General features: G+C 39.5%; 1 protein-coding gene across 1 annotated transcript in view; it reads right to left on the bottom strand.

Moving 5' to 3' along the window:
• The window catches only part of GOPC (golgi associated PDZ and coiled-coil motif containing), a 29,990-nt gene extending 12,649 nt beyond the window's left edge, over window positions 1–17,341 (bottom strand). The window contains exons 1-2 of the mRNA XM_021390139.1: window positions 16,925–17,341; window positions 2,541–2,705 (exon numbers count right to left, since the gene is read on the bottom strand). Coding sequence (XP_021245814.1) covers window positions 2,541–2,705; window positions 16,925–17,221 — 462 coding nt within the window. The 5' untranslated portion in view covers window positions 17,222–17,341. The remainder of the gene's footprint in view (window positions 1–2,540; window positions 2,706–16,924) is intronic.

Here is a 21,612-nt window from a genome sequence, read left to right as displayed (position 1 = left end):
GCAAATAAAGTTCTTCACACAGCATTTTGCCAACTGACAGGAAGATGGAACAAGACAGATCTGCTTTGCCAGTTTGTGAGGCCAACACACGTAAACTGTCACACAAAACAAAAGCACTTAACCATTTGAAAAAGGGGAAGGAGCAATCAGTATACTTACCATTTCATCCACAGAAAGGACAGACTTAAGACAGAAGAAAAGAGTTCCATAATTAGAGAAACAGGTAATTGGAACTTTAAGAAAAAGCATTAATGTAAATGACCTATTTCAAAAGAAATCTACCAGCAGACTGTGCATTTTATTACAAGGAATTAAAAAAAAAACAACACATTGCTGTAATTGTACTTAGTAGCAATGTTGGTATTTTGTTGTTTTTATCATTAAAAACACCTTAACTTTATTTTAGTATTGAAAACAATACTTTCTCCTAAAATACCAAGAATCTTTAACATGAAAAGCACTGAGAGGAAGAAGCAGAAAGTAATTTACTTCTTGGCTGTTCTGAAGTTTAAGAAGCTTTTAACTGATAGCAGCTTTTTGAAAGTATCACAGAAAAATATGTCTTCTATAATACAGTACTTGATACTGACAATTGACTTTTTCCTTTCAGAAAGTATAACAAAATACATTTTTCATTCTCATACTAAAAAAGTTATCATGCTTAGACTAAGCAAATACATCACTCCTAAAAGCTACAGCTTGTAGTGCCTATATTTATACTAAGAGTCTACATACAAAAGAAGAGTGGTTGTAGCGAATACAGAAAGCAGTAAACTAACTGCTATAGAGTTTTACTCTCCCATCGCATATACCGTTGACTCAGTCTCCCTTTGGCCTAGAGGCTTCTGACTGCCAGAAGGTCAGCATGACAGTTTTTATTTACCTAGAAGTCAGACTTCTCATTTTTATTGTCATTTAAGAATGTTCAATTTTGCTTGCTCAGGCTACGCCAAGCTCTATATAGTTTTCTGTATCTACAAGAGTTTAAAAGCGAGCTTCTCTCCATTGAAACTACAAAATCCCTAAAGGCAAAGTAAAAAAAAAACCTCAAAAGATTAGCCCCCATGTTTATAAAAAAAGAAGGAACTACACGGAAATAGGGAGAGAATATCAGCCTAGACTGTTAGCAAATTCAACTTCAAGTGGATAAAATCTGAAGCAACACAAGAAAAATGTACTTATTGTTAGCTGTCTGAAACAGACTGAGGTCACTTGCATGGAGATTTAATAGATCTTTAGAAATTGCTTCTAACAAAGTAAGGAGAAAGAAATATGTTCTAAGTATGACTGTGTCACTCAGAAGTTAAGTCTCACTAATAAAATATAGGAATGGAAATCACTCATAATTTGGGTTGGCTAAAAATTTTGCTTCATGTAAAACTGAAGCCTAACAGTTAGAATATGTGTGTGGAATTTAACTAATTCTTATTTACTTGTCCAATTAATAATGGCTCAAAAAGACTTTTTTACGCATAAGTTATAATTCAATACAGAATCAATTATGTGTGGACAATCCAGAAAGTGTTATTCTTTATACTGAACATGCAAGTATGTAGATGTAAGAATACAGCTGTAATTCAATTACAGCCTTTGCATCTGAAACCAAAAGAATTTGGGATAGTCTTATTTAGTGAACAGCCTAGCTGGCCCCTGAGACTGAGAGCCTGTTACTGTGTTTTATTTTACATTAATTAACAGGACAAAATAGCAGAGACTAATTTAACATTACACAGATGGTGAGACTCGCTATTTAGAAGCAACTCGTGAAGCAATTTTAGAAACAGCTAGATGGGTAATCTTTGAATTATGCCAAGAGTTAGAAACCAGAACCTAGACAGCATTACACCACCTCCTAATTTTAAAAGTATCAGTATTAGAGTATGAATCTGTGCTGTGGATAGTAACAAAGCATACTATACTCCGGATAGCAGTCAAAGCTACTTAGTTCCACAGTTAAATTATTGTTATCTTCTGGCATATGTTTGAAAGGTCTAAGTTTCTCAAATTATCAGTGGTCTGTTGGTCTTTTTATGGCAGTACGTTGAATATAACAATGGATAACATCTGTAGCATTCTGAAAGAAAAAGTACAAGAGAGGACTGAGACGTCATCTACCATCTCTTTGTACGGCAAAACAATCACCTTCCCACTCTTACCAGAATATAGCTACAGCACAAACAGAAGATTTTCCCCTCTAGACTGTTTTACAACATGTGAAGATTTGGTTGTGTTTTTACACTGGAAGCTATCATCTTTCGCAACTTCTGCTGCCATAAAAAGCATTATAATTCACCACAATATTTTCTTACTTTGCTTTAATAAACCGCTCAGAAAAGTAATAATGTAAAAATAACTTAAATTCTTACTTATTATTTTTAATAGTTCCTAACCACTAACAATGCACTTTATTTAGAAAAAAAGTTAACTCTCTCCAACATCTTCAGTGTGAAAATTTATCATCAGCTTATTCATAACTCACAAGGAAGAGCTTCAGGCAGGAGAGGGGAAAGTACAATCCTCCATTCAAGCACCATACTCACCAGTTTTGCCTTAATAGCCCCAGAATCAACATTCTGACCAGTTTTGGCATGTAACTGAAGCTGAACAGCATGAAGCTGCAAAAGCTGATCATGGACTTCCTTTTCCAATACTGCTTTCTCTGCCTGGGTTTCTGTCAGTTCAGACTTCAGATCGACTAGCTGTGCCTGGAAGATATAAGCCATTATAGTAATTAGAACAATGATTAAATCAGAACTGTCATACACAAATATATCGTTTGCTGGCACATTTTACAGCTAAATGCCATAATACAAACAAGAGTACATGCTGTCATTTGCTCTTCTATAGCCCTACTCAAGCACTCCATCATTTGCAGGCTTTTTTCCTCTCTAGTTTCCACTGCATCCATTCATCCACAGCCCAAGCGTCAAACCACTGCACTTCTGAAAATAACAGGAGCTGGATTTTTCTGATAGAGGCCACAGAATCTGATACTGATGTCCACTCCGACACATGGCACTGTCATTAAAACTACAATAGGATTTACAGTCATGGCAACGTAAGCACTATTCATACTTCAATACGACTACATTTTACCAGAAAAAAATATATTGACCAAAGTATTAATGCAATTATTCATGCCATGCTAAAAATCAAAGAATCCAATTCACAACAGATCTATTATCAACAACTTAACTGAAACAGCCAATTACGTAGGCAAATCAGAAGCCGTGAATTAATACGTCCCTAAAATGTCTGTAGAAAATCACAGTCATGAACTCTAACATAAAAAAACTCTGAAACGTTTAAATACAGTTTACATGCATATTTGTAACAAGAATAACAGAACAAATATGCACTTTTACCAAGCTACTTGCTATCCTTAAGTTCAAGTAGATTTTTATAAGATAACTGACGTTTTTATAAGCTTTAAAGCTATTATTTACCCATCAAAACACAGCAGATGTCAGGGGAAAGGAATTTTGATCATACTTCGTATTTTAAAGATAAATTCACAGATTCTATTTTTACTTCCAAAATTTGGAACTTAAAAGCAAAATGGAAAAGTCACCAATTTTTCAAAAAAAAACCTTCTCACATTAATGCAAAGTACTGTAGATATTTGGTAACACTATTCTGATGTTCAAATTCACACTGAACACCAAATTGCAAGTCAACACTCATCCCATTCAATTACATAACTCACTGCTTTAAAAGGTCTGTCTCAGTTTTAAAAAGCACAAAGGATACGAATATCAGTACTTACTGGGTCTAACTTAACTTATCTAATTTAGATGGACAGGCTCCGCAAGCTTCCAGCATAATTATCAGACATAAGTAGGCTCTTCCAGAGGTGATTCAGAGCACCTCAATTACAATGCAATTTGATGACAGGTCAAGCCAACCTCCAGCTTACCGCTGTGAAGAACAATGTCCCTGGCTATTCTGCCTTAAGCAGCGTCTCGGGGACAGGACGCTGGGAGAAGCCCTGTCAATAAGCTCTGCCAACTTCTGAGTGAACTTCCCAGAGCAGTGCAAAAGCACTCTCTCTGCCCGCTTCCATGGAGCCCCTACAGATTAGGTTAGCATTTAGTTTTTGTGTCAAAGAAAGTGGCTGCATACACTTACACTTTCTAACCTTTGGAATGACAAGAACCCTGAATAATTTGTAAACCTTCACAGAACTCTAAAGCAGAAATTGCCTTCTACAGTGAGATGTTATTTGAAATGCTATAAGCCCGTATCACTTTACAGAAATGGATTACTTACAAAACCTTATCATTTTCCTCAATTACCAGCTATGGCTAAAGTCCCTCTGCTATACAGTATCAACCTCCACAGGCAAAAGCAAACACACACCTGAATGAAAGTAGTGAAAGGACGTCACCAGCATAAGACGCGATGATAATACAGCAGATAACCTGGGCTGCATTAAAAGAGACATGGCCAGCAGGGAGATGGACAGGGGACAGTCCCCTTCTTCTCCTTTCTTGTGAAACCCCATGTGGACTAGCGCATCCAGGCCTGGGGCACCCAGGACAAGAAGGATGTGGAGCTGTTGGAGACGGTCCACAGGAGGGCCACAAAGATGATAACCAGGCTAGAGCACCTCTCCTATGAAGAAAGACTGACGTAGCAGAGCTTGTTTAGCATGGAGAGGAGAAGGTATCACGGAGACCTCACTGTGGCCTTTCAATATAAGGCTTATAATGCTCCCTTCCAATATAAGGGAGCTTATAAGCAGGAGGGGGACCAACTTTTTACATACGCAGATAGTGACAGGACTAGGCGGAATGGCTTTAAACTAAATAAGGGCTGATTTTGATGAGATGGGAAATTTTTCACTGAGAGAGTGGTGAGGCACTGGCATAGGCTGCCCACAGAAGCTGTCGATGCCCCATCCCAGGAGGTGTTCAAGCCCAGGTTGGATGGAGCCCCAGGCAGATTGATCTGATACCTGATTTAGTGGATGGCAACCATGCCCACAACAGGAAGCTTAGAACTAGCTTTTTCACACAGAGGGTGGTGACGCACTGGAACAGGTTGCCCAGGGAGGTTGTGGATGCCCCGTCCCTGGAGGCATTCAAGGCCAGACTGGACGTGGCTCTGGGCGGCCTGGTCTAGTGGTTGGCGACCCTGCACTTGGCAGGGGGGTTGAGACTCGATGATCTTTGAGGTCCTTTTCAACCCAAGCCATTCTATGATTCTATGATTCTATGAACTAGCTGATCTCTGAGGTCCTTTCCAACACAAGCCATCCTATGATTCTATGATAACTGAGACCTCAATAAGGAAGGCACAGTATGACTAAGTTACAATTTCACATAATATACAACAAATATTACTTTTATTTTCTATTGTTATTTAATGCATAATGATATTCTTATATGTCTTTATTTATTAAAAAAGATATTTCTTCCAGATAGATACAAACAGCTAACATAATAACTTTTATTACATTTTTTACACACACAGACTTATGCACTCTAATTCAAAAATGTATGGATAAGCAGAAGGGATTTTTGCTTATTTCTAGAACTTAAAGTCATACCCTGCTGTTTTAATAAAGAGAGCAAAATAGGAAATGGTATGAGTGTGCCTGACAGAAATAATCTATTAACACATTAAAAGAGGTCATAAATCTAAGCCAGGAACAGAGGCAGATACAAGAGTCATGCTCAAAAGGAAATACAGTAAACTGCTTTCAAATTCTGCAATCTACTTCTATGCAGTAGTCTCTATCTGATAAATCTTCACATAACTTCCACAAAGTTCTGCCTCTCCCAGCTTGGCCAGCTCACCTAATTCTGCAGATCAACTTTGTATAATCTACAAATAAATTTATTTCTAATACGGGAATGACAGGCCCTCAATATGACTCTTGCTAGCACTGGTTTTTAATCCTCATTTCCATCAATTTATGTTACAAAGGAAAGCCGTCTGGAAAACCAGCAGTTCCACGTTCACTTTTGGAAGATGCTCAGTAAAACAGGAGAGGAGTCGGAGGCAGAAGATGAAGCAAGGAACACAAACAAGAATCATCGATGCAGACACTCATTCTGAGACCACCACTCACTGCATGAGGCCGTGGTTCTGCACAGAAGGACAGTATCAGACCCTACAAAGATTTTGTTTCAATCTGCACAAGCAAAACAAAGATAAATTAAAGCTGCACAGGCAACTGTACCAATCCTTTTATTGGCAACTTTTTAGACGTGCTCTCCAACAAGACTGTTGAAGGCGAGACGTCATGCATCTCCACGCACACATCGCAATATATTTATAACCATACTGCACACAGAGCAGGTCACTGCTGACTGCTCTAGTACTTGCTGAGAAGCCAGCTGGGGGCAAAAGTAACAGATGATCATCCACAGGAGACCATTTAGCTTCATGGTTAGGAGGATTTAGGAGAAGTCACCAAAGAGCAAAAACAGAACAGAAACTTTCATTTGTAAACAGTAATGGACAGAGGTTGAAGGGAGGGTAGTATGTTTAACATCCTTTCATCCTTTAACACTAACTTGTTGATTCAGTCAGAAGAGGAAATGGGGGAACAGATGACATTCTGAACAGATGCACATTCGTTTTAACTTTCAAATATTTACTTTACTTGACATGAAAACCCAGCAGAACTAAATTAAAGTATGGTTATCGTCATTTTACACACTTAAAATACCATTAGAACCTGTAGCTACATTAAATTTATATAAAACCCTCAACCCATAACTAGGGATTATCACTAAAACATACGTTTGGTAAGTTCTAAAAACTACTTCGCTGTTCATTTTCTATCTGCATTACTAACAGAATAACTACTTTTGTTGTTAAAATATTTCCAGATTGACAATGGGGGAGCCAACAGGGCTCTTCCTCTGAAGTTAACATCACACAACTTCAAACCAGAAAATTTTCACAAAGCTAGCAATACAAAATAATCTAAATGTGAATACCTAGTTAAGGACAGAAAGCACATTATTTTCACTAAAAACAAACAACAACAACAAAAAAACCATAGCAAAGATGACGTATCAGCATCAATCTTGCGTGTGACCATACAAGGTACATTCCCCTAACAATTAATAAATATGGTGTCACTGCAATGCTCAACAAGTTAACTCGAGGACACAAAAATTATTACATTATATATACATTACATTATTACATTATATATACATTATTACATTATATATACATTACGTTATTACATTATATATACATTACATTATTCTTTTATGTTCTGAAATGCTACATGAATTTTATTTGAGACTGTATACTGTTATTGTTAGAAAGTCCCAAGACAGAAGTAAGAAGCACACATAATTTAATTCAAAAGCCCAAAAACTTACAAGTCTTTGATTTGATCTAGCAAAATTACTACATTTCAAATATTACGCATAGAATGTTAAACTTTACCCCCATTTTAACTAGAAGAGATGCTGGTGTCCTCTACTACTAATCCAACAGAATAAATATACATAGTAAATAAACACCAAAAACACAGACAAACAACAGAACCATTAATTTTATAACACCACTGTCACAAGCCATGCAAAGGCAGAAGATGCCCTTCTGAGTCCCACCAATACTGAAGGAGAGGACAAACAGAGAAGAAGAATTAATCTGCAGCAAACAAAGTTTCAAAAATTGCAGTAACTGCCCATATTCACAGGCAGGAAATCGAAGGTCATTTATCCTCTTCCACTAAGGCACAAAATCCTCTTTATTTAACATGGTATACAACTGTGCTGATTGGCAATTATTCACAGAATTTTACTGACAGCAAAATAATGCTTTAGTTTCTCTGCTAATGCATTTGTGAGTCCATACAGCAGGCAATATACAGCTAGCAGCAGGACTGAGCTGCGGCTCATGGCAGTATGATTCCATCAGGGAAACCTTCTTATAGCGCTACAGTGCAGAGAGAAGAGAACTGGACACAAAAAGACACCATACTGGCACAGCTCTTTTGTCCTTTTATCCTCATGGGTGTTGGCAAGGTCAGTGCCTTTTGAGATATTTTCATTTCTGTCTGACTTCCTGAAGTCTTGGATACTTTTCTTACACTGAGATCCACAACTGGAATTAACTGCCAATGGCAATAAGAAGTGCCTGGGTTTGGGCCTTAAAATATAAGCCAAAACTTACTGAAGGCAATAAAAAACATCTAAGTTTCTTCGATATTAAAGGAAGTAAGGGAGAAAAAAAAAGAAAGGATTCCCTGCATTTACAGTCATGGAGTTGTTCATGTTCTACCTGGCATTTTTCATTAGGAGGGAGAGGACGGTCTTAGAAGTAAAATAAATATCACTGAGGTCTCATTATTTTATACCATACTTTGCAATTTCTTCATACGTTGGTCAGAAAAGAACAAAAAGTATTAATTCATCTACCTGTACCTTTTTTAAAAAAACAGCGTCAGAATAATTAACCCCAAGTCGTTTATTTATTTCCATAAGCTCTCAGAACTATATTCAAAGTTTTGAACATAAAAGAATAAAAATGTGGACTTTGCCCTGCACAACATACAAAGTAAATATAAGAAGGAAACGATGAATAAATTTAACATGAAAGGGAAGCACAGAAACATTTGTGTATAGAACAGCACAACAGGAAGCAGACGGATGGCATGCTAAAACCACAAGTTACCCTTTTTCACCATCAGCAGTGCTTGAATGAGGAATTAGAAGATGGCAATATTATGGGCTCCTAGACCCAAAGCTTGAGGGAGCAAGCCCAGAATTACAAAACTGTAGATAGTGGGATGATGGCAACTAACGTCTCATGTCAACAAGAAGCAATCTGCCTCTCACTTCTGAAAGGGAAAGCAGTTGCAGAGGATGGAAAGCAGAAAGCTGACAGAAGAAATCACGTAATGGTTTTAGTTTTGGGAAAATGTCTTTCACTTTCTGAGCTATCACTCTAATAACCTTTGCAGAATAAACAACAGTTGCATTTGATCTAATAGATACAAAAAAAAAATCTAAGACTGCCATTGCCCAGACATGGGAACTCAAACCAGAGCGTAGCTGAACTGGAAACTGAACTTAGAGGTCTGAATGTTGTTTGTGCAAAGCAATGGCTTTACTCACCACAATCAACAGAAACAATAGAAAAACCTGAATTCTCTCTCTACTGTAGTGTAACAAGTGATTTTTGAGGCTTGTAATGACACACTTTTCGATATCTCCATTTCCAGCTCACATTAAGAACCTTTTAAGTATTGTACAAATGATGAGGCACTGCAGACACATTAAAGAACAGACTTCTAGCAAAAGAAAGCTAGGTACATTAAAAAAACGAAAACAAAACCAAAAAAACTTCCATTGCAGTCATATTGCCAATGAGTAGAAGCCATAAGCCAAGCACTCACTAAATGCCTTTAATGAAACAAATGTTCTTTAAAGATTTTTTAATTTGTCTTTAATCTAAAGCCTAGCATAAAGACACACAAAAAACAGGATCATTTCTGTCTTAGCTCCCTAAACAAGGCAGCCTTTTGCAACCACTTTATGACTGCATCTCTCTATTTTACCTTCCTTCCCTGCTGATTTGAGTTGAATTGCTGTTTGAGTTTCAAACAAACTCATTACAGGGGTAAAGGCATGTATGAGCTGGTAACTGCACTGCCTAACTCTGGTCCAGCCTACCAACCAAACCCATGCATGGACAGTAAGGCAAAGAACGTCATGGTGTGGAAACATCACAGGAGAGAAGCAGGGGTGACCAAACCAGGCGGTCTTGGTTACTTAGGAGGGTGCTTAATATTTGCATCAGAAATAAAAAGAAAAAAAAAATACCACTTCTCCTGACAAATGAGTCGGAAGTAAGATTTCACTAGTTCCACTGATTCTGTTACTAATAAAAAACCTTGTGCGTGCAACTTTTACAACAGCTGAGAGTACAAGAAAGGTCCCTGTCAGTGAATCTTGCTGTGGGAACCAACCAAAATTCATAGGCAGATCAAGTCTACGAGGACTTTTATTTTTTCAGCAGCGTGTGCTCTTTTGATTTATACCAGACTCCAGAAAGTTTACCAGCAAATGCATTTATGTTTTAAAACATTCACTCCTGGTCATGATCATGAAGCAAACACGGCACCTACTCTTTGCATTCTGCTTCAGTATATGCAAAAAAGAAAGCAATATAAATATCAAGAAATAATGCTCGCACACTTGGGTTTGTTGTTGTTGTTGTTGTTTGTTTGTTTTTTCCACAGAGAAAGATGTTGCTTAAAGGCAAAAATAGGTTAAAAAAACGGATTATGTTTTACAAACAGTGAAATCATTATTCCTAAGTGTTCCCGTAATATTACACAACTGTGGGGCAGAAAGCAATTTTTCAAGATCTGACAGATGCAACCACTGCAGCCCAAGGCCCAAACACGCGCAGACGCAGACACACAAATGACAGAGGTTTGGCAGCAGCAGAGACGGGCAATACGCTTCGGAAATGCGTGGTCAACATACTAACTAGTTTTCTTGGGGACTGCTGGACTGCAGCATCAGCCAAAGATATTAAGTAACAAACAAAGTATTATGTTTCTCTAATTGCTGGAAAAAAAACCTTTTGTCCAGCATCCCATCTGTGTCATTCACCACTGAACTGCACTTAGGCTACAGGCTAATTCAGGCTGGATGTTAGGAAATACTACTTCTTTTTAAAGAGTGGTCAGGCGCTGGAATGGGCTGCCCAGGGAGGTGGTGGAGTCACTGTCCCTGGAGGTGTTCAAGAAACGTTTAGATGTGGCATTGAGAGACATAGTTTAGTGGAGTTATTGGTGGTAGGTGGATGGTTGGACTGGATGATCTTGTAGGTCTTTTCCAACCTAGCTGATTCTGTGATTCTGTGACTCTACAGCTCCCCAAAGGACAGGACTATTCCAACCCTCTCTCAGCCCTGACTTAACCTGCTTCTTTCTTCAGACTGAGCAACTCTTGCTGCAACTTTTTCTCACAACTCTACGAAATTTGTGGGACTTGTATAAAATAGAAACCACAAGGCAGTACAGAGCCTTATTCATCTCACTGTGCTCCTTGCAAAGCTGAAGTGACAGCACTGTACAAAATACAAGTATCTGAAGAAATAGTACACCTTGGAATCATAATCCTGGATGATTAAAAAAACTCCTGACTGCAACAAAAGTACAGAATGCTTACCACTTATCAATGACAAAAATGAGGAGCTTGTTTCAAAAGGCTGCACTTAAACATTTTGTAATTAAATTGTTTATTTCATTATTTTTGGGACTCCATTGGACACGTGACTTAAAATTAACTAAAAGCTCTTTCTCATATGGCAAATACGAATGCAAACAACAAAATGTACAGCTATAAACTCCCTAAACAAACATGACAGCCAAAACCACACGCAAGGGAAAAAAAAAATTTCCCTTGAATTTAGTGTAGGTGCATAGGTAGTGTTGGCAACTCCCAACAATTAAACAATTGACAATATAAAAACATCTTGTAAATGTAATATTTGTTATCCATTTCTACATGGATTGATGTATTAACTCCCATTTATGTGCGAGTCACTGATCTTTTTCATCTCTTCCATTAAAGGACACGGTACCACAGCAACATATTACTATTTCATACTATTACTTTGTTTTTCCTTGACATTAAGTACATGTTTTTTGCCACAGGTTTTTTTTTTTTTTTTATATTACTGTATCATTCTGTTCGTACTTACTTAGAGGAGCAAAAATCACAACTTTTTTGGAATCACTGGCAGTACATTGCTGCCAGCACCAAACTCCCAACCACCTCATAAACACAGTTCTTCCAGGTTGCCCACGCTTCTATGAGGAATACAGAAATGAGCTTTTAGAAGTCATATAGGTAGTTTTACCATTGCTGCTATTTTGGAGGTCAGGCTAGCTATGCAGTATAATTAATTCCATAAAATTAAGAGTTACAAACTAAAATACCGTATCCCTGGTGCTTAAAATTTGGCAACTCCCAATACGCAAGAGAAAAAGAAAATACAGTTCTGCATTTTACTACACACTGACTGAAAGCAAGGTGAGCTAGTTAAACATGTATACAATTCCACAACTTCTGATACGGGAAAACATGAATTAAATGCAGGTCATCCTTTTAAAAAGACAAATACTGGACCTCCATCGCCTGAACACCTGTAAACTAATCTAACCCTAGGATACAAAATGAGCTGTATCACATCTCATTCCAGACAGACCACATTCCATCCAGTATCAACAGTTTTCAATTCTAAAAAAGAAAAAAAGATTCAGAGGTAGAAGTGTAAATACTGAAATGACACCTCAGTAAAATACGGACATTTTGAAAACATTTGAAAAAATAAATCAACTTCCTTTTCTTACTAAATCATTAGAACTATGATCACAGAATCATAGAATCGTTCAGGTTGGAAAAGATCTTCAAGATCATCAAGTCCAACCGCAACCCAACCATACTACCCTAACAATCCACCGCTAAATCATGTCCCTGAGCAAACTGATCCCAGTGTTAAAGGCCCAACAGTCATGGGGCAAAGAATTATGCTGGTTGTACGTAAGTGCATTTCACGTTGTAAGTCAAAGGAGAGAGGGGAGAAAAAACAAACCAAAGGACTCTCATAATAAGGTGTATGGTCCAATCTTGGTTAAAAAGTACTACTAATCAAAGCAGTTCTGCAGCATGCTCTGTAAAATGGACTCAAATTGTCTGGAAAAAAACACCATACATATAAAGCCACCTACAGATGGGTTTTTCGGGTATTGAGTTGCTTGCTTTTTTTTTTTTTTTTTTTTTTTTTTTAAATAGGGATCTTCATATTACCCACACACACTACATGTGCTTTAGCTGATATAGTACAAGTTACTTAAAGAAATAAAAATTCAGCTTAAAGGAACTTGTTCTTCTAAATCTATTAACTGATTCTCAGTTCATCAGTAACAAAACTACATAGGCAAATAACGTCATAACAACATTTGCTTAAATGCTTTCCTAAACTCTAGCCTCAACACTGCCTTAACCCAACTGCCAAGACAAGGGGTGTGCTCTACCAGACATTCCATTCCAGTTCGTTCATTTAAAATTAGAGAATTAGGCTGGCAGTTGAAGTGGCAGACTCAAGCTCATTTTTCACCAGCACATTACTACTACTTTTACTTCCACTGAATTCTTATTTTTTTGAAATGAACATTTAAACAGTGTCAGTCAGCATCATATAACTTTTTTCAGCTCAAATAATACCTGAACAGGAAAAATAAATCCTATGAACTTCCTCTCAATTAGAAATCTGGTATCTCACACAGCGATTGTTAGCCTGCATCTGCTGATTTTAACGCTGAGAGACAGAGCCCAAGAAAAATCTCTTTTAAAATGGCTGTCATCTCCTTTTGTTCTAACAGCCTGAGGCCCTCACTGTCCTCCATTAAGATACATTCCTTCACTTGTTTAGCACACTGTATGCCACATCAGTCGAGTCAAACTAATCTCAGAAAAAGACAATGGCTTCCATCCCCTTACAATTTTTTTCACTTTGATATGCTACTGAATTCAACTCTGTCCCATTGTGACAAGCAGGAAAAATATGAAAACAAATTCTCCTTCCCTTTAGTTTAATTTAGGATCGTAAATGTTATTAGTATAATTACAATCTTTCATCACTCTAAAGCCCGAGTAAACATACCTGCATACATCCGCTGTGCAGCTGCATACCTTCAGGCTCCCACTGAAAATGACCAACATCTCAAGTGGTTGCATATCCCTCCCTCTACAGAAACTAGAGTCATCCTTGAATACTTTTTCACTGTTCTGACATATCCCTCACACAATATTTTACCTAAATTTATCTCTGGCAGTAGGTATACACATACATGCCAAAACACTTTTCCATGAAACTTCTACAGCAGGAGCTTCTATCCACCAAACCAACTAAACTGTGTCTTAAAAGCAATTGCACCAATTCGAGAACACATATTAAGCTGATAAAGCATGTTATGAACCGTTTATCTTTTCTCACCTGTAAAACTGTGATAAGGTCAGACAACTCTTCTCAAGGAAATAAAATCCACGATCGATAGAAAAATACTCCGACTTTTCATCATTAATTTGTGTTTGCACTTACATAAACTAATGACACTTGTGAACATGATGAAAACTTCAAAGTGCACGAGCACTGTACAGTTATAACTTTGAGCTGCTAAAGAAATAACTGCAGTTTTAAACGTCATGAAATATACAGTAAAAAAGAGTAAAGCCACTGATCACATCCTACACTTCAGTATTAATGTCACTGAGTTCTTTCAAAACATGTAACTGTGTCCTTCATTTTGGACACCGAGAATTTTGACTAGACAAGAAGACAAGACATTCATTCTCAACAGAGTGGTTCCATCTTTCAGAGATTTTAAATGGCAGTTTTCATTTCAAATTTAGGACTCTAATAATCACGAGATCCTAACATTAACAACTATCACAACACTATAACCTTCTAAAGGTCTATTTCAGATAAAATCTCCTTTATAGACATAGGTATGAAACCCAACACTATTATCAGAAATAAAAATATTTCACAAAATAAAATGTTATTTTATTCACTAGCTCTCAATTTTTAGCATCAATTAGTTCTCACCCTTAGACACACTAATAATTATATCATTAAAACTATGAACTGTGCTCCTTTGCTCTTCAGCTCATTCAAGATTAAAGCACAGACTGTCATTATTTAGGTGTCCAAGCCACTGATGATTTTAATTAGATACCAAAACACAAGGGCTGCTTCAAAAGCAATGCTTCCTATTTTATTATGTTGGCCCACAACACCAGAGGCAGATGTTGATGGTACAGCAGCAGAGGCTGAAACTTCCCACCAGTATTCCATTACATTTTGTCACCGTGTGACAGATATGGCAGCAGAGAGGCAGTCTGAAAGAATGGTGTCTGACATGGAAGTGCAGATAAAGCAAAGGTGTGGAACTGCATTCCGCCATACAGAAAAAATGGCAACCACTGACATTCACTGACACTTATTGAACACTGATGGAGACCAAACAGCAGATGTGAGCACAGTCTGGTGGCGGGCGGTGCATTTCAGCAGCAGCAACAGTTGGTCACCTCTGCTGGTGAACATTTTTACAAGGTGTGGCATGCAGGCTCCTGCCCATCGCTGGCGAAAATGCACAGCTAATGGTGGTGAATACACTGAAAAATAATGTTTTGTAGCTGAAAATTTGCTCTATTGTAAAGTGCTATTGTGCTCTTTGTATCTGCGTTAGTTTCCATGGAAATAAATAGGATGCGTTACTATCAGAGCAACCTACATATCTTTCAGGATCTAAGTTTTATAATTTCCTTTCAAAATATTTAAGCATGAAACAACTTTTCAAAGAAATATTTACCAAGCATTAGCTCCTTCCCTTAAACTGATCTGAAAACTCATCTGTTTTACAAGTCTGTACACAACACCCACCAGCCCTGTGCAATATGCAATAAATGCTGATTGTCTACTGTAAACTCATAAATCTTATTTTACTATGCCTACACGATTAAGTGTGCTGTATAGCTTGACAGCATGCATGCAAACTGTGTACTAAAGTGTATTCGAGTCTATGGCAACATAAATACAAAGAAAACCGTAAACATCACTATAGCGAGCACTGCGGTGAAACAATGCAATGCAATGAGCAAAACTTGCTTAATGAAGTATATATTCTACTGTGAAATAACTCAATTCTCAGTTAAGCTCTACTGGTATTTTGCATAACAAGGTTTTCATACCAGGAAGAGATCAGATTAAACCCAAAGCCAATTTACTTACTTCATTTCCTACAGCAAGGAAACCGTTCAGAAGAATGGGTTACTGTCAGAAGACTCCTCAATTCCTTCACTGCAATAAGTGAAATACAAACGACTGAAATAACTGACACCTCTGGCCTGTCTACTGAAGCTCTTGCAAAGCACTTACCTACATGGCTTCTAAGAAGCTCTCCTCCTTGTTCCCATACACCTCAAAGCTACTGGAACAAACAATAAATGTCTAAAAAGCAGGGTCTACAAGAGATACTGAAGAAGATGGTGATTTCTAGCCTAGGGAAAGGATAACTGAGTGAAGACTTCTCAGCAGTCCTACAGCACTAAGACCAGACTTGTCACAGAAAGGCAAGAGGGCATCTAACATCCACACCCTTTAAGGATAGGACAAATGACATCCAAATATACTACAAAAAGAAGCCTCACATTGGACTGCAGCTTTTAAAAAAAAAAAAATGTAAAATTCCCCAGACTACCCTCCAGAGTGCTCCAGCTGTTGCACAAATCACAGGACCCACAGCCCTACCTCTTGAGTAACATCAGCACCAGCCAACTCAGCTCCAGCAGACACTTCTTCCTCCCCACCCTTACTGAAATGCTGGTTTAGAGAAGAAGAAAACTTTTCAGCAGTAACAACAGTTATTCTCCTCACAAATCGTGAGATGTCCATTATGAGTTCAACGAGACCGAGTTCAGCAGGGGGCTATTTGATCTGCCTAGGAGTATGAAGAAGGGACAAAAGGACCTGTCAAGCCTACCTCCAATCCGTTTTTCTGTTCCATTTGGTTGTAGACAGGAATAACATCCTAACTGCTGACTGTAAGCTTGAAGATTCTTGATAACACGTCTTTGTCCCATTCTGTACGGCTCACCAAAGTTCCTAGAGATCTAATGCAAATATAAGGCCAGCCAGCGGCATCTGCAGCTCAAGGTGCTTCTTTCATCACCAGAGACAACTTTTTGTCACCATGAGCAACTCTCTAACAACATAACACATGCCGGGGATCCGCAGGGCCAGGCCCGGCTCCCGGGGGACACTCAGCTGTTCTGCAGCTCGGGGCCTGAGGGCCGAGCGGTTGGGCTGCTCCCCTCACTAGGCCTCATCCCGACGGCCCCTCGGCACCCTGCCGCCGCGCCCTCACCTCCAGCTTGTGGTTGATCTGGGACACGGTCTGCGCCTTGTGGCAGAGCTGCGCGAAGCAGGAGCTCAGGCTGGTCATCTTCTGCCGTCCCTCGTAGGTGATGTCGGCCTGGTCGGGGTCGATCTCGCCCAGCAGCAGGTCCACGTCCACGAAGGCCTTGTCGAACTCCTTCTCCAGCACCTCCAGCCAGCGGAACATGGACACCCCGCCGCCCGGCGCAGAGGCCGCGCCAACCACCCCTCCGCCGCAGGCCGCGCCGCCCGGCCCGCAGGAGCCAACGCCGCCCGCCGCCGACATCCCGCCGGCTGCCGCCTGGCCTGGCTTGGCCTAGCCTCACCTCGCACCGGGCCCGGCTCGCGGCCCCGCTCGCCTCGGCCGGTCCCCCTGCGCCCTCGCGGCGAGCCCGGCTCTCCTGGGGCGGCCACGCAGCCAGGCGAGCGGAATGTGCCCGCGCGCATGCGCGAAGCCGCTGACAGGCGGCCTCGGGGGCGGCTGGCGCTGCCTGCCACAACTCCAGGCGGCTCCCAGGCAGCAACGGCCGAGCCCCGAGACCGCGATCGGGGCCGCTGAGCTCCCGGGCGGTGCCGGCAGGGGGCGGCGGGGGTGTCCGTGAGCGCCGTGCCCGAGCCTCGGAGGGGAGCGCAGGGAGCGGCGCGGTCCCGCTAGTAGCCGCAGGTTCGAGCCTTCCCCGCGTCTGCTGGTGGAAATGGGGCGGAAGGTGCACTTAAGCATGCCAGCGGCCTCCGGTGCAACCTACGTATTTGCTAGTAAAAGTGATTCGTACCTAGCGTTTTCTATTTCTCACCTTTTAGGAAAGCCAACTTCCAGCTCTTCAGGGAGTCAGTCAAAAAAACCCACCAGGAAACTGACCTCAAGGACAAGGGAGCAGAGCAGAGCTGGCAGATGAAGTGCAGCCCCCACAAGTTTGTGGATGACACCAAGCTGTACAGTGCAGTCAACACACCCGTGGGACAGGATGCCATTCAGAGACCTAGACAGGGTCAAGCAGTGGGCACAGGTGACACTCATGAGGTTCAATTAATCCACAGGCAAGATTTTGTCCCTCGGTCATGGGAATCCCTGCTATCAGTACAAGCTGGGGGATAAAAGGATAGAGCCCTGCCAAAAAGGACTTGGGGGTACTGGTGAGTGGTCATCAAGTACAACTATTAAGCTAGCACTGCCAGACCTACCACTAAAACATGTCCCAAAGCACAAAATCTACACGTCTTTACATACCACCAGGGATGGTGACTCATCTCCTTCTCCCTGCAGCCTGTTCCAATGTCTCACAACCCTCTCAGTGAAGAACTTTTTCCTAATATCCAACCTAAACCTCACCTGGTGCAATTTGAGGCCCTTCCTATTGTCCTGTCACTTGTTGCTTGGGAGAAGAGACTAATTTCACCCCATCACAACCTCATTTGAGGTAGCTCAAGAGAACAATATGGTCTCCTCTAAGCCTCTTTTTCTCTAGGCTAAATGTAAAATCATAGAATCGTTTAGGTTGGAAAAGGTGTCTAACATCATCATTCCCCTAGTCCTTTGGGAGGAGGAGAGAAAAAGGAATTCTTTCTTTACTGCTATACTCACAAACACTATCAGCAGGGGCTAGTTTAGCAGATACACTTTCATGTATCTGTTCAGGCTCTGCAAAGAGGCAAAGATACAAACGTGAAAGTATTGCATGAAAAGGACTGTCCTGGATGCCTGTGCATCTCTAGATAACACTGGCAAATGCAATTATACCAGTTCAAAAGGTATTTGCATTTCCTAGCTCATTTTGGTTCTGAAAACAGGGAATAAGCTATTTCTACATGACTATCATGGTACTTTCTCCGAGGCGTTAACCTTAGGGTCACCTCATTTCCTTGAAATGTTCTGATTGATTCTGATGTTGATTTCAGTGGGAGCTTTATTAGCAGGTCTTGTAAAGGTCTCACGCAACATGGCTTTACTGCACCAAAGCAGTAACTCCACCTTAAAAGAGAAAAAAGTGTAATTTCAACCCAGATCTGCCTACAACAGAGTCCCAGAAACTCCTGTTCCAGCACAGCACAGGGAGTGCAGGGCACTAGAGATAGCACAGCAGCGGGACTGCCCCCAACAGCAGAAAATAGCAAGAAGATGGCACCTGCATGCCGTGCCCTTGGACTGCAAGGTATCCTGCAGCGACTTTCTCTCATGGCTCTACTTCGCATAAATAATTAATTTGGATACAGAGAGACAACTTACAGTTCAGTGGTTAGACCACTCAGCGGGAATGTGAAGAGAGCTGTTAAAGCAGGAAAGGATTGCACTTCCATCAGTCTGTTTTCAGGAGAGAAGGGTAAAAGCAAACTTCACCACTAGCAGTAATTTCATGTTTCCTCTGGGATCTGATATCACGGACTTGACAAGAATCTTACAGACTGTAACTACAAACCTGTTCTTTAGCCCTTTACTGTTCAGATTTTCTGCACTGTAATGTGAAGCAGGTAGTAACGAACTGGAAACATAATAGGGGTGCTTTTACTATTAAGGCCTTCCACAATGGATACAAAAGCTGCAAACATTTTTATATGGGCCCACAGAAAGAAATCTGGCTCAGTAAAGTGGGGTATTCTGATAGTGTTCTGATAGATATTCTGAGCAAAGGGTATAAGTGCCTAAACTTTAGACAGTTGCACTAAATGAGTCAAGTTCAGCAGAGCAATTGTTCAAGCTTCATTCTAATGTTTGTTCTCCACAGCCATTACACCAACAAGGTCTGATGGGGAATCAAAGTATTTTCTGTATCAAAAGCAAAACTAACATTATTGTTTAAAGTACTTCTGTTGCACAATAAGCTTGTTTCAGGATTATCAGTTTTATTTGCTTACTTTGCTTTTTATTCTGGTAGGTATTACACTGGTGAAACACATATAAAGGTACATTAAATTTTTCCCCCCTTTTTTTTTCTTATGGAATAGTAATCTTATTTGCAGCTAAGCATTACAATTTTCTGCTAATGTATCTCAATCATGTATTTAAATGGCATCTGCTTACCTTGAGAAGGAAGTGTCCCACAGTTACTACATAATGTACCTATACCAAATACTATCTTCAAAAATTGTATTTGATGCAAATTATGTAAGGCTGTCTTTTTAAAATAATCACGTACCTTCTTATTTTTTTTAAGAGAGTTCTTTCCCTTCAGCTTAGGGGTTGGTCCTATCTTAAATTGTATTTATTTACGGTGGTATCAGAGTTTTGTGGTCATTAATTTAACTTTCATCCCTCATCAATGCTACCTCTATTTTGAAAGTTCTTACATTTTACAAGTCAAACAAGGGTTTGTCTCTGCTTCTTCCACTCAAAGATTAGCTTCTCAAATACAATTTCTTTAGAAACCTACCTGCAGGATAATACCTGCCTAATACTTGCTGGACTAGGTAAAAATGAGAAAGAATACTATATATTATTAAGAAAATCTGCAGTTGTGACATGAAATCTTAGTAAATGTAGTTACCATTAGGAACTGTTCATATTCCTCACCAGAAATACTAGGTGAAAAAGTTAATAATTATTAATTAAAATAATTAGTTATAAGTTGAATAATTTCAACTTCAATGCATTGAAATTAAAAGTAGATATCACTGGCATAAGGGTAAACACAAAGACAGTTTAATTATCTCAAAACTCTATTTAGAAGAGACCTAGAAAATAGAAGACCTAGACCTAGACCTAGAAAATTCAGATCAATTCCAGTTACCCTTGAAATGCCTGCCAAAAGCACCCAGACAAGCTTAACTCTGTTCTGTAAGCAAGCAGTGCATTCAGTATACAACCAAACCTAGGAAAGCTTAGTAGTGTTGGTCCTCAATTAGCTTAAAGTGATTTTAAGTAAGGTGTAGTGTATTCCACCCTGATAATGTCAACAAATAATTGAAGAATATTTAAAAAATAGAGGTAGTTTGTGTAAACTGATCTAGCGGAATGCCTGACATGTGGACACCATGCTGCCACACCCAAGGGACACTTCTAAGTAACAAACGCAGAAAATTATCTCAAGAAAAAAATAAGTTAATTGAATATTTTTAATGTCAAAAGGACTTCGCTGAGTTTCCTAGTCTGCTCATTTGACCACACCTATTTTCCTTACATATAATTTATGCACATAATATCTATCATTATTGTGTAGAGAATGTGAAGCATCTGTGAAATTCTACTTTCAGTATATACAGTATTTTATAAATTTAAACCTATATATTTTGACTGATCACTAGAGTACATAATTAACTACCTGAAAAATTACTTTGTGCTAAAAGAGTAAATGACCTGAAGTGTGGGGAAGACACATCTTCATACAAAACAGAATAATGTAATACCCAAATCTAAAAGAAAAAAAAAATACTCTTGCTAACATCTTCCTTGCTGTATATTTGATACCCAGAACCCACACCAAGACTGGGAAAAGGTTGTGTGAGGTACTCTACAAACCCTGAGTTAGACCTATTCCCTTAACAAAGAATTTACAACATAAACACGTGTGTTTGCACATGAGGGTCAGCTCACCTGTGAACCTCTGTAATTGCAGTTGCCCAGCTGTGCACGCCATGTGCACGTGTCAAGGCCATCTATTGTGTGGTTGAGTGGTTTGATTGTCTGGCTGGGAGTCCAGCCACAGACAGAGGCATCAAAGGGGAAATGCAGAAAGTTTTGCGGTA

Source organism: Numida meleagris, chromosome 3, assembly GCF_002078875.1.
Source record: "Numida meleagris isolate 19003 breed g44 Domestic line chromosome 3, NumMel1.0, whole genome shotgun sequence".
Classification (NCBI taxonomy): domain Eukaryota; kingdom Metazoa; phylum Chordata; class Aves; order Galliformes; family Numididae; genus Numida; species Numida meleagris.
Note: the sequence above shows the minus strand (reverse complement) of the source record. Positions and strands in the feature narration are given on the sequence as shown.